Source organism: Momordica charantia (genome assembly GCF_013281855.1).
Source record: "Momordica charantia cultivar OHB3-1 chromosome 7 unlocalized genomic scaffold, Mcharantia_2.0 BLBB01000007.1, whole genome shotgun sequence".
In the NCBI taxonomy this organism is placed as follows: Eukaryota; Viridiplantae; Streptophyta; class Magnoliopsida; order Cucurbitales; family Cucurbitaceae; genus Momordica; species Momordica charantia.
Genome location: NW_028275165.1, coordinates 19,165,331 through 19,178,191, shown reverse-complemented (window position 1 = coordinate 19,178,191; position 12,861 = coordinate 19,165,331). Strand labels below are relative to the sequence as shown.

Sequence of the window (12,861 nt, the reverse complement as noted above, 5' to 3'; positions counted from 1 at the left end):
TGTACTTTCGAAACGTTCGTTTTGGTCATTGTACTTTTATAAAGTGACTATTTTGGTCTTTCATCTTCATTTTTATCTCATTTATTTTTATCAAATTTTAACATAACACTTCACCCACCAAAATCTTTTAAATAGTAAAATTTGAGTTAAAATTTTACAAATAGGGACTAAAGTGGTTAATTTTTAAAATACATAGACCAAAATAGATATTAAAATGAACAAAAGTTGAAAATAAGAAAATAAAATGAATATTTTAAAAGTACAGAAGTTGAAAATATAAAAACCAAAATAGTTTTTAATTAGTTATTTACTTTGCTTTTTTTTAATTATGAAGCGGGAAATATAATTTAATTTATTAAGGATTTAATAATCTTATTGGAAACTTATAGAGAAGAATATATATTAGAATCTACTTTGCTATATTTTGTTTTAGTTCTAGTTTGTTCAAATTAATCCAAGCAAACTCATGTGAAAAAACTATAAAGTTAACACGATTCTTGGCTTATTTCAAATGACTGTTTTTTTCTTCCTCAAAAGACTCACGAATTAATGGTTTTTAGTATAATATGTAAGGATGGAGGATCGAATTCACAACCTGTTTGAGATATATATAAATTATCGCTGAACTATGTTCGTTTTAGCACACGAATTAATGAGTTGAGATTTAATTTATTAGAATTTCGATCAATTAGCAAATATTGAAATCAATGAAATCTACTGATTTCTTAACGTGGTTTATGACTTGGCTACTTATATGATCTCTACTTCGATTTTTTTTTTTGTTTATTTTTTTTAAGAATGGGGTTGGTTTAAAATATTTAAAAGATTATTTTGTATTTATTAATGAAATTAAAATTTGGAGGTTAATTTTTTATTAAATAAATTAGAAGCTTATTTGTTTATTTATTAGAGGAGAGGTCAAAATTTTAATTAATTACTTTTTCAATAAATTTATTAGATCTTATCTGCCTTACCCCATGACACTTTCCATACACAACAATTTCAATCCTCTCTAAATACCCCAAGACGTTTTTTTTGTGGTTGAGTTTTGAGTTCAATCCATTTTTATTATTTTTATTTTTTGTGCAGAATAGTTCAAATTATAAAATATTTGAATTTGGTATTGTATTACAAAAAGTATAAGCCATGATATGAGTTTTTCCACGGATTATTGATAAACCAAAAAAAAAAAAGTGATAGCACCGGAAAATTGGATCTTTTAGAGCAAGATATTCACACTTTTAACTTTTGCTGCAAATGGTTCTGCGGACTTAAAAAATGAATGGTGTAAATAAAAATGACGTAGAAGAACCTTGATTCCAAACGAATGAGACAATAAGTGAATTGGTCCCGATTACTCCTCATAATAGAATAAAAAAATAAGAGATTCTCAAAGGAAGAAAAGAATCAAATTTACTTGGAAATAATTGAACAAGGAATCATATGAGGTGTAAATCGCATGCACGATTATGTAAAGTGCCTTGTATAGGATTGGAAAATAGTAACTAAGACGCTAACTTTTGATCCTTTACCCACCAATGATAAACCTTCAACTTACCCTATTTTATCATGTATCTTATCAAGTAAATTTTTTTCCATCTATGCAATCTAATAAGACTATCTTTTTAACCCATAACATAAAGTTTTCATTTGATAAAAAAGAAAAAAAAAACATTATGTTTTTTAAGCTTGATTTGATATACAATACAAGACTTTTGATTAACTTTATATCTGGAATGCAACCAAAAGTCCGATGTTGATTAGAAAAAGTAAAAATTATGAGTAAGTTTATATATTCAAGGAAGGAGAGATACACGGAGAGTCTTTGATTTTTTTTCCTAAAAAAATACAAATGTCACACAGTTTAAGATAAATACATCACAAAATGTCCCTTAGTACCTCAAACGTCCATGTCAGCACTTCGTTAGTGACATTAAGGAAAGTTTGACTATAGAGATGTTTAGAACTATACTTAGATGAGAGACCAAACTGTCTACTTTTAAAAATCAAATATAAACAAATTCTCAAGCTTCGGACCATTTTACCCTTTTTAAATAAAATGTGTTCAACGATTGTGAAAATTGACAACATTTTCATAATAGAGGGATCCATACCATTTACAAATGTCTCTCCTTTGTTTGCATACACCGCCAACACGTGATTCTATACTCCCATCCACTTATTTATTCATTTATTTTCCCTCTCATTAAAAATCAAAAAAGAAAAAAAAAAGGTGATAGTGAAATGTGGTTTACTTAAATATCTTATCTAGTGAGTGGTTCTAGTGTAAGGGCATTTTCGGAAGCCTATTTCCAAAATAATTTTAACATAGGACATGTATACATCTTTCTAGTTGTTCTTGTCTCTTTTTCCTTTTTAGCTTTCTAGAGGATTGATTATTATTTTCTTATATAAATGAAATTATATATATATTTTTTTTAAATTATAAAATTGTAAATAGCGATCACAATATACACAAAATAATATTAATTTTGTTACAAGTAATTTCAAATTATGAGAGGGAATAGGAGCACCAATAAGAGTTAACCCATGTGTTTTGTTTTCTCATTATTGACCATTGAGTGTATGTCTATATATTCAAAAATAAAGAAAAAAAACAATTATATCTTTTGAGGCCATGAACATTAAGGATTGAAGATCATGTTATGAGTCACGAGAATCAGCTCAAGATGTGACATGAGAGGTTTTGGTACTCAGCTCAAGTTGAACCGGCCTTAGTGCATGAAGCACGTGGTCCTAACTCGGATGCATGCTAATAACTCCTTGAACAAAACCTAGTTCAAAAGATATAATCTAAATCATATCAATTTTAATAATATAATCTAATAATTTAGACTAACAAAATATCTCACACTCAATCAACGATATATCAAGAAAATATTTATGGTATATACTATTAATAAAAATATATCAGAAAGTAAACTAAGTAATTAAACCGTTAATAGTATAACCAACTTGAGTTTGATTTAGTAATAATTGACATAAATCTCTGACCAAAAAATTATAAGCTCGAATCTCCAACTCGAATGATAATAAAAATACATAAATTATTAATATGAGATAATATTATGTTGTATATAACAAATGTGTGAATGCAAATGTAGATATAAAAGCATTGTTTGGAAGCATTTGTATTTAATGAGATATTTTGGGACCATGGAAAGGATAAGGTAAATGGGTACGTGTTATATGGCCTATGGGTTTATTTAATTGTCATCTCTCTCCCCATTAGGTTTCAGCTAATATCCACTTAACTACTTAATTAACTAATTAATTATGACTTGGAAATACATACTCAAAGTACAAATTGTCCATTTGTTTGAAATAAATTTAAAATTTCGAAATCTAAACCTCAAATTAATTAATCACATTTTCATCGTATCATCTCTCCAATGCATATGGCTCACCATGGATAAAAGAACTATTTCAACATGGTCTTTAAATACAACTTCAAAAAAAGCTCGAAACATCGCTTGCAATGGCTTACCTAATTACAAGAATCACAATTCTTCTCTTCTTGATTTCCATCTCAATTCCTTCCATTTTCTCCCACCCATTCGATCCTCTTTCCGAACTCGAAATTGAAAAAGTGGCCTCCATTATCAAATCAAGATCCAACCTCATAGACATCAAATTTCACTATTTTGGCATCCACGAGCCGAGTAAGCCAGCCGTCCTCTCATGGCTCGCCAACCCCCGCTCCCCGCCGCCGCCACGCGAGGCCTTGGCCGTCGTACGCGCCGCCGGGGAGACTCACGAGTTCGTCGTCGGTCTCGACAGCGGCAGGATCCTCTCGACGCGTGTGTACGACGGCACCGGGTTCCCGACCCTGAGCATCGAGGAGCAAGAGGAAGCCATAGAACTGTCGTTGAAACACGCGCCGCTGGTGGCCGCCATTGAGAGGAGAGGGCTAAATTTGTCGGAGATCGTGGGGTCGGTGTTCACGATCGGGTGGTACGGGGAGTCGGCGCGTGAGACGAAGCGCGTGGTGAAGGTGTTGTATTTTTACGGGGAGAATTCGGTGAACGTGTGGGTGAGGCCGGTGGAGGGGATTGAGACGGTGGTGGATCTTGATCGGATGGTGGTTACGGAGTTTAAGGATCTTCGGGTTTGTGTTATGCCAAAAGTCGACGGTACGGACTACCGGAGTTCGGGAATGCGGCCGCCGTATGTGGCGGAGACGAACCCGATTACGGTTCAACAGCCCAAGGGTCCGAGTTTCGTCATTAGAGGCCATACCCTCAGGTTTAATCCGTTTCAATTGAGATATAAAAAACAAAAACAAAGGAAATACTTTTAACTCATTAATAATACTTCTCACCATCATTCAATTTTGACAATTAGAAAGAAATATAAGAAATTTTTTTTAAAAAAATAATAAGTTGGTAATGACAAGAAATCTTTTTACTGGCGAGGAGTAAGTATTTGAAAAAAAATTAACTAATTTATTTGACAACTCAATATTTGTTCGTAGTTTTTTATTATTATTCTCTCCTAATTGTCAAATATTTAATGATGTTAAGGAGGTCATTTCTCTTTAAGGAGCCAAGTTTTTTTTCTCAAGTATTTTTCTAAAAATGATTTCTCGTGGAAGGTTAGGACCAACTTCGGTACCATTATCATTAAAAAATTGATAGGTAATTATTTTTTTTTAAGTTTCTATTTTCCTATTTTCATTTGTAGTTGTAAAATATTTAATAGTGGTTTGAATAAGGTTGATGATCATGATTCGTCAGGAGCTAAGTATTTTTTCTTTCTTTAAACAAAATTATAAAAATACCCTAAACTTTATCCTTTATTTTAAAAATACTCATATTCTTTCTAAAGTTTCAATATGTAATATTATCCTTCATCTTCACTAGCGTTTCAAATATATTTTAGCAAACATTCATTAGTATTTTTAACAGAAATTGACATGATAGAATTTGGAACTACAAGACAATTATTGTGACGACTTATCTTATACTGATCACCATTAAATGTTTGACAATTAAGAGATATAAATGTAAATTTTTTTTTTAATAAAAAAACAACCTAACTATTTTCCTTTTTCCTGGAAAAAAAAACCTTCCAATTTTATACTTATCTTAAAAATACTTGCATCCTTTAAAAATTTCAATATTATCCTTACTTTTCATAAACGCTTCAAAAATATATTTGAGTAAACATTTATTAATATTTCGAACGGTAAAATTATCGTGAGAGTATTTAGAACAACATGACAAATAAATCGTATAAATTTAACTAATTAAGTAAAAAAAAGAGAAGAAATGTAGAAGCAATTATTGTTTTCGAAGCAATTATTGTTTTCAATATTTCATAGTCAGGTTGTTCTTTTCACGATTTTCTTCCTCGACTTCTCTATGGTTTTCAAAAGGTCCAATATCTAGAATAAAATTTTCAAAATATTGAGACATGGTAAGAAATAAAAGCATACGTTAAAAGTGTTTTTGTTTTTGTCATTTAGCCTTATTTTTGACGAAAAGGAAGATTCAAAAAATTTTGTGTACCACTTCCAGCTGGGCGAACTGGGATTTACACGTGGGATTCGACATGAGAGTGGGAATTGTAATATCTTCAGCCTCAATATACGACTTGGACCAACGTAAGAAACGGCAGGTTCTGTACCAAGGCCACATCTCCGAGCTGTTCGTCCCCTACCAGGACCCAACGGAGGAGTGGTATTACCGGACTTTTTTGGACGCCGGCGAGTTCGGCATGGGCTCCTCCGCCGTCCCCCTCGAGCCCCTCCACGACTGTCCCGCTAACGCCGTCCTCTTCGACGCCTACTACGGCGGTCCGGACGGCAACCGGGTCAAGCTGCCCAATGCCTATTGCATCTTTGAGAAGTCTGCGGGCAACATTGCCTGGCGCCACACCGAGAGTGCAATTCCCGGAAAAAAGGTACGGTCCATTTCATACCGGTTTATCAAGTTTGACCATTAAGAGAGATAAATAAAGAAAGAATAATGAGATATCAATTTGTCAATCGTGATAACGACAATATCTAGTCACACAAAACAAAGTATCACGTTGACTGAGAAGAGAGGTGGTCAATAAATATATAAGAGATAATTATCTCAATTGATACCCGATCTTTTGGGTGGAATAAAAAAATAAAATGACGAAGGCTATATCTAAAGCCGACGGTATATGAGATATCGTTGTTTGAGAAATACAAAAAATATTTAACAACGAGATAAATATAAAAATAAAAAATAATGAGATATCATAGTGCCACGGGTGACAGATAAGTAACTAAATATTTGTTTTTAATTTTTTTATTTAATATGGCTTTTACTGTTGTTTATGCAAGTATATGCACAACAGTGTATTTCAGATTGCAGTTCGAACTCGGCCTCCGGACCGATCTGAATACTTGGGCGGACCTGATCGCGGAGTGAGGTCCTCTACTTATGGGTGGTAGTCCCGCTAATCTCGCGACGGTTACACCCGGTAATCTCGGGACCGTCGGTTACACCCGGTAATCTCGGGACCGACGGTTATACCCGATAATCACGCCGCTGACAGTAGCTCACATCGGCCCCCACCGAGCTTCCCGGTAGGTCGGACCTCGCCCAGGTTCACCTCGGCCCTCATACTTAGCATCTGTCAACCCTAGTGGTGGTGATCTCGGCCATCCGAGCTGGGCATGACTCATGAGTCATCTTGGAGCACCAATAGGGGTCCTCCACGTGTCTAGGGACATGCATCTTGATTTGGTTGTACCCAGAGTAGGCGTCCATGAAGGTGAGCAGTTCGTGCCCGGCTGTGGCGTCCACGAGCTGATCAATCCTCGGCAGTGGGAAGCAATCTTTCGGGCATGCCTTATTTAAGTTTGTAAAATCTACGCACATTCTCCACTTTCCGTTAGATTTTTTAACTAATACAACATTGGAGAGCCACTCGGGATACAAAATTTCTCTTATGTATTCAGCTTTCAAAAGTTTGCTAACTTCTTCAACAATTACATCACTCCGCTCCTTGTTTATAGGTCTTCTTTTTTGCTTTACAGGTCGGAATGACGGATCTATGCTGAGGCGATGCGTCATAATTCGCGGGTCAATGCCAGGCATGTTCTCATGGGATCACGCAAAGACGTCCGTGTTGGATCTGAGGAAGTGGATTAGCTCCTCTCTGTCGGTGGCCCCCAGCTTGGTTCCTATGCTTACTTGCTTCTCGGGACTAAGCAGAGGAACAAGCTCAAGCTCCTCAGTGGGTGCGGCAAACTTCCTCCTTGGCAGGTCGGCCTTGATCTCGAGCGTCCCATCCCTACTGGCGAGAGTTTCAAGGGCGCAGACCGATGAGCCTTTGAGTGCGGAGGCATAGCATTCCCTCGAAGCGGTCTGTTCTCCTCGGACCGGCCCACGCCATTGGGGGTGGAATACTTCAAAACTTGATGAAGTGTCGAGGGAAGGGCTCGAAATGAGTGGATGATGGGTCTCCCAAAGATGGCATTATAGGCCGATCTACCGTCAATTACCACGAACTCGGCCATTTGGGTGACCTGAGTTTGGTCCTGCCCAAGCGTGACCGGCAAGTCGATGCAACCCTCTGGGATGACCGATTCTCCAGAGAACCCAACCAGCGGTGTCGGGCTTTTCTTCAATTGCGACCTCGTCCATCCCAGGGCGAGGTAGGTCGGTAAGGACAGGATGTTAGCAGATGCGCCTCCGTCTACCAGCACCCTCCTGACCACCACATGATCAATCAAGGGAGCGATCACAAGTGCATCATTGTGGGGCAGGTGGATCTCTTCCAAGTCTGCACCGTCGAAGGTGATTGGGCAGGTCGGCCTCTGCTCCCTGATGATGCACACCTCGCGCCTGGCTGCACGAGCTAACTCCTTTCTTTTATGTCCGGACTGACCCCCGCTTGGCCCTCCGAAAATGGTATTGATGACCGCAGGTCGGTCAGTGCGTCGGGGTGGCGTCCTCGAACGCTTTCGCTCTTCCTTTTTCTCTACCGAGCTGGTCCTAGGCTTTCCCACAAATTTCTTGAAGTATCCATCTTGAATTAGATCCTCAATTTGGTGCTTCAACTCCCAGCAGTCCGACGTGTTATGGCCGTGCTCCCGATGGAAGCGGCAATACTTGTCCTTGCTGCGCCTCTCTGGGGCTCCCCGAAGCTTCTCAGGACGCTTGAGTAGTTTTTCCATTCCAGACTCCTCGATGTTCGTTAGGATCTCGGAAATTGGAATCGTGGTCGGGGTGAAGCGTTCGTAAGGTCGGCTCCGGGTAGGTCCATTCTCCGCCCTTCGATACTCAGATCGGCCGCCGGAAAAGGATCCCTTGTCCTTGGACTTGGGATCTGCCTTTTCTATATCTTTTCCACTTCTGCCCCGGCCGATCTTTTGTTCTGGTCGGCCGGTTTTGGTTAGGAGGAGCTCTTGTCCATCGATGACTTTCTTCGCCTTCTGAAGCACCTCGGCGAAGGTGGCCGGGGCCTCCTTTCCAAGTTTCACCGTGAGGGCTTCGTCGGCTAGATCGGTGAGAAAATAGAACATGAGCGAGTCATCAGAGCAGTGTGCGACCTTCAATTGCTCCTCCTGGAATCTGGTGACATATTCTTGCAGCGTCTCACCCTCCTTCTATCTGATGGTGGCTAGATGGGTCGCTGTCTTTTTGTCATAATGCCGAGAAGAGAACTGGGCGAGGAACTCCCTTCTCAGCTGAGAGTAGGTCGAGATCGACCTGGCTGGCAGTCTCCGATACCACAATCGCGCGCTGCCAGTAAGCGCGATCTGAAAGGCGCGGCATTTGATTGCGTCTGATGCCGCTTGGAAATCCATGAGGCCTTCAAAGACCTCAACATAATCCTTGGGGTCCTTCGACCCATCATAAGGCTTCACGGTAGGAGCTTTGAACTTCGGAGGGATCAGTGCTTCCAAAACGTCCGAGGTGAAGGGCGATTCTCCCAAGTCGCCATCGTTCAGTGAACCTTCTTTCTGCTCACATTTGGCCTTTAAGGCCTCCACCTGAGCGTCGAGCTGGCCCCCCAGCTGGTCGAACTCCTCCCTTGTAATCACTTCTGCAGGAGTTGCTGGGTTGCGAGAGGATTCAGCCTGCTGGTTGGAGCTCCTGTGTGAGCGGGATGGTGACTGTCCCTCGCTCTCGTTGTCTTCGGGATGTTCCTCCTCGACTGGGCCGAGGTGGGAACCCCTTTGCTCGCGTATGTCAATGCGCGTCATTCGATTTTCAGATCGGGACCCTGCGCCTGCAGCTAGTATCATCTCGTTATACATTTCCTCCATGGACCGCATTTGTGTGCGCATTGCCTCCATTTCTCTCTGGAGTGCGTCAAAGTTCTCACTTGGTGGAGCCGGGGCTGGACCCCGGGCGCCCTTCTTAGAGGTCCCACCTCGGCCACGGGTGGCCTTGGATGTCCTTGGGTGCGTAGGTGGTAGGACAGGCGCGGTGATTCGTGCCGACCTGCGGAGGGGTTCTGTTGTTAGGCCGTCGTGACCTTGCCCCTCTACCACTGCTGCTCCGACCTCCCTCTGGTGGGCATCGCTGGCAGCTAGAGTCATTCGATCTGCCGTATTGATCGAGTTTGCTGGTTGAACCATTTTCACTCGCGTGTTGGTTTAAAAGAATTGGGATGACTTAGATTGTCGTCCCCACAGATGGCGCCAAATGTTTATGCAAGGATATGCACAACAGTGTATTTCAGATTGCAGCTCGAACTCGGCCTCCGGACCGATCTGAATACTTGGGCGGACCTGATCGCGGAGTGAGGTCCTCTACTTATGGGTGGTAGTCCTGCTAATCTCGCGACGGTTACACCCGGTAATCTCGGGACCGTCGGTTACACCCGATAATCTCGGGACCGACGGTTATACCCGATAATCACGCCGCTGACAGTAGTTCACATCGGCCCCCACCGAGCTTCCCGGTAGGTCGGACCTTAGCCAGGTTCACCTCGGCCCTCATACTTAGCATCTGTCAACGCTAGTGGTGGTGATCTCGGCCGTCCGAGCTGGACATGACTCATGAGTCATTTTGGAGCACCAATAGGGGTCCTCCACGTGTCCAGGGTATTCTCTTCCCCAAACAACTGTTTTTTTTTATTTTTGGTGGTTTGATGTGATTTTTGCAGATAAGAGAGGTGAGGCCAGATGTGAGCTTGATGATAAGGATGATAGCTGTGATTGGCAACTACGATTACATTTTGGATTGGGAGTTCACGAAAAGTGGATCTATCAAATTTAAGGTCAATTTCTTAATCATAACAAAATTTAACAAAATTTATATTTCAGTACTCTCACTTAAAAAAAGAAAAAAATATTTGATCTCTAGATTTAAAAAATAATCACTTTAGCACCTGAATTAGTAATTCTGATGTATTTTTCGGTATCAAATATTATAAGATCATACAGTTTTTTCACGAGATTAGTTGAAGTATACACAACCTGACCTGGATACTCATAGGTATAAAAAAAAAATATAAGAATTGAGTACATGGAAAAGTTGTAGTCTTTTTTCTTTTTATTTGTGGACAAGTTTCCAAATGTATATGCTAATTACTTTTAAGCTATACCCGCTTTGGTAATAAAAAAAATTATTGTTTTATCGTAACATATTCTTATCATATTCCAACTTTTTTATATTTCGAGATTACAGTAAAAATGAAATTCAATTTTTATGTTTAATATATCTGTAAATTTTATAAAATGTCAAATACGACCAAAAAGAAAAACACAAAAAAAAATTCAATAAATTATTTATATGTTTAGACACGATCCTGAAAATTCATGGATTTGTTAGACGATTTTTAAAATTGGAATGTGTATTAATACATCTTAGAGATATAATGAAACTTAGGAATTGACTATTTTTTTGTCACGTTTATATAATACAATATAGGTGAGTTTAACGGGGATAATGGAAGCGAAAACGACAGCGTACAAGCACACGAGCGAGATAAAGGAAGAAATCTACGGTGCATTAGCCGCCGCAAACACAATCGGCGTCAACCACGACCATTTCATCACGTATTATCTCGATCTGGACATCGACGGCCAGGATAATTCCTTTGTCAAATCAAAATTAAAGAGCTTCAAATCCGACGGCTCCACGCCCAGGAAAAGCTACTGGTCGGTGGTGGATGAGTTAGTCCACAACGAACTCGACGCCAGACTCCGGCCGACCGAACCGACCGAGTTCAACATCGTGAACCCGAATAAGGAGACTGCCATAGGAAACAAAGTTGGATACCGGCTCATCCCCGGACCGGCGGCACCGCCGCTCCTTTCCGACGACGATTTTCCGCAGATTCGAGGGGCGCTCTCTGATTACAATATTTGGGTCACGCCTTATAATCGGTCCGAAAAATGGGCCGGCGGAATGTACGTTGATCGCAGCCGTGGTGACCAGACTCTCAAGATTTTAACAGAAAGGTACGTAAAATAGTTGGATTTTTTTTTGTTTGGACCAACTTGGACTACTTAAAGTTGATGGACTTCCTGTCCGCACGATCAGAAATTAAAAAATTGTTTAATTATCAAATATTTAATGACGATGTTAAAGGATAAGTTACAACTTTAAAGTCGAATTTTTTCCTTTTTTTTTAATTTATAAAAAATAGCTAAATTATAAAAAAAAAAGAAGAGAGGAAGAAAAAAACCCTTAAAATTTGCTCTTTGTTTAAAAATATTAAAAACTTTAAAAACTAGACTTTGTTCCAAAAATACCCTTTCCAAGTTTAAACACAGACTTTGAATGAAATTTTGAGGTAGTGAATTAATGTTCAAATTTTACCCCTAAAGTATTATTATTCATCTTAAAGTATTATTATTCATCTCTTGCCAAGAGAGTTTGATTATTCATTCCCTATCCAATTTTGCTATAATTTTTCTTTTAAAGAGAAATATTGTCGTAATGACTTCATATAGGAATGTTTGAAGGCAAGTTTTCACGTTAACAGTCACATCCTTCTAAATTTTGGCACATAAATCTTCAATTTTAAATATTAACGAATATTTTCTCCAAGGGTATTTTCTAAGTCGCAAAGGTGTAGTATATATAAAAGAAATATTTATTGAGAATTTGTATGCAAATTGGGAGAGCAGGAACAGAGACATCTCCAACAAGGACATTGTGTTGTGGCACACCATAGGGTTCCACCATCATCCAACTCAAGATGAATTTCCGATAATGCCCACCCTCAGTGGAGGCTTCGAACTTCGGCCATCAAATTTCTTCGAGAGGAATCCCATCCTCAAAATGAAAGCTCCTTAAACTCCACCGCCGTGTCCGCCGCCGCATATGACCAGTGTCTTCGATCAGTGCCTTTGTCTTTTCTAGTTTCATCAATAATTGTACCCTCTTGCTGTGGTACTTGTATCTCATGCATGCATTTAGTTAAGGTTTGAATGAGGATGGAGAGAGAATTCTCTGTAGCTACCTTTCTTTTTATATTTTATTGAGTAGTACTTTGTTGTCCAGAGAATCTCACAAGAGAATGGCCACATCATCACTGAAAATAAAACATCCAAGAATATCAAATTTACAGTTGCGCCATCGGGCGGGACAACATTTTTATTAATACGAGAGCTTAGGTCTAAAGTAGTGTTGTGCTTTAGAGGCTGGAGTAAAAGGATAGGAGAAAAGGTACTGTGGTTTTATAAGTGGATAAAAACTTATATAGATAGATCAACATGAGCGTATTCAATTAACCTTGTGCATGATCAATTGTACAGACAGTAAGGTTTAGTGAAACCATAACTATATTGAAAACTTTATAGCTAATTATTAAAGATGAAGTTAAAATTTACCTCATATCCTCAATTCGTAATTTTAATAGTAGTTTTTTCATTGTTATATAATTTGTTATGGTGTA

At 39.0% G+C, this 12,861-nt stretch overlaps 1 protein-coding gene across 1 annotated transcript; it reads left to right on the top strand.

The window, feature by feature from the left end:
• Window positions 1–3,421: 3,421 nt before the first annotated feature.
• On the top strand, window positions 3,422–12,464 carry LOC111009573 (amine oxidase [copper-containing] alpha 3, peroxisomal). The gene is made up of 5 exons (XM_022282696.2): window positions 3,422–4,266; window positions 5,541–5,925; window positions 10,120–10,233; window positions 10,887–11,419; window positions 12,092–12,464. The coding sequence occupies exons 1-5, from the start codon at window positions 3,500–3,502 to the stop codon at window positions 12,258–12,260; spliced, it is 1,968 nt and encodes a 655-aa protein (XP_022138388.1). The 5' UTR covers window positions 3,422–3,499; the 3' UTR covers window positions 12,261–12,464.
• The last annotated feature ends 397 nt before the right edge of the window (window positions 12,465–12,861 follow it).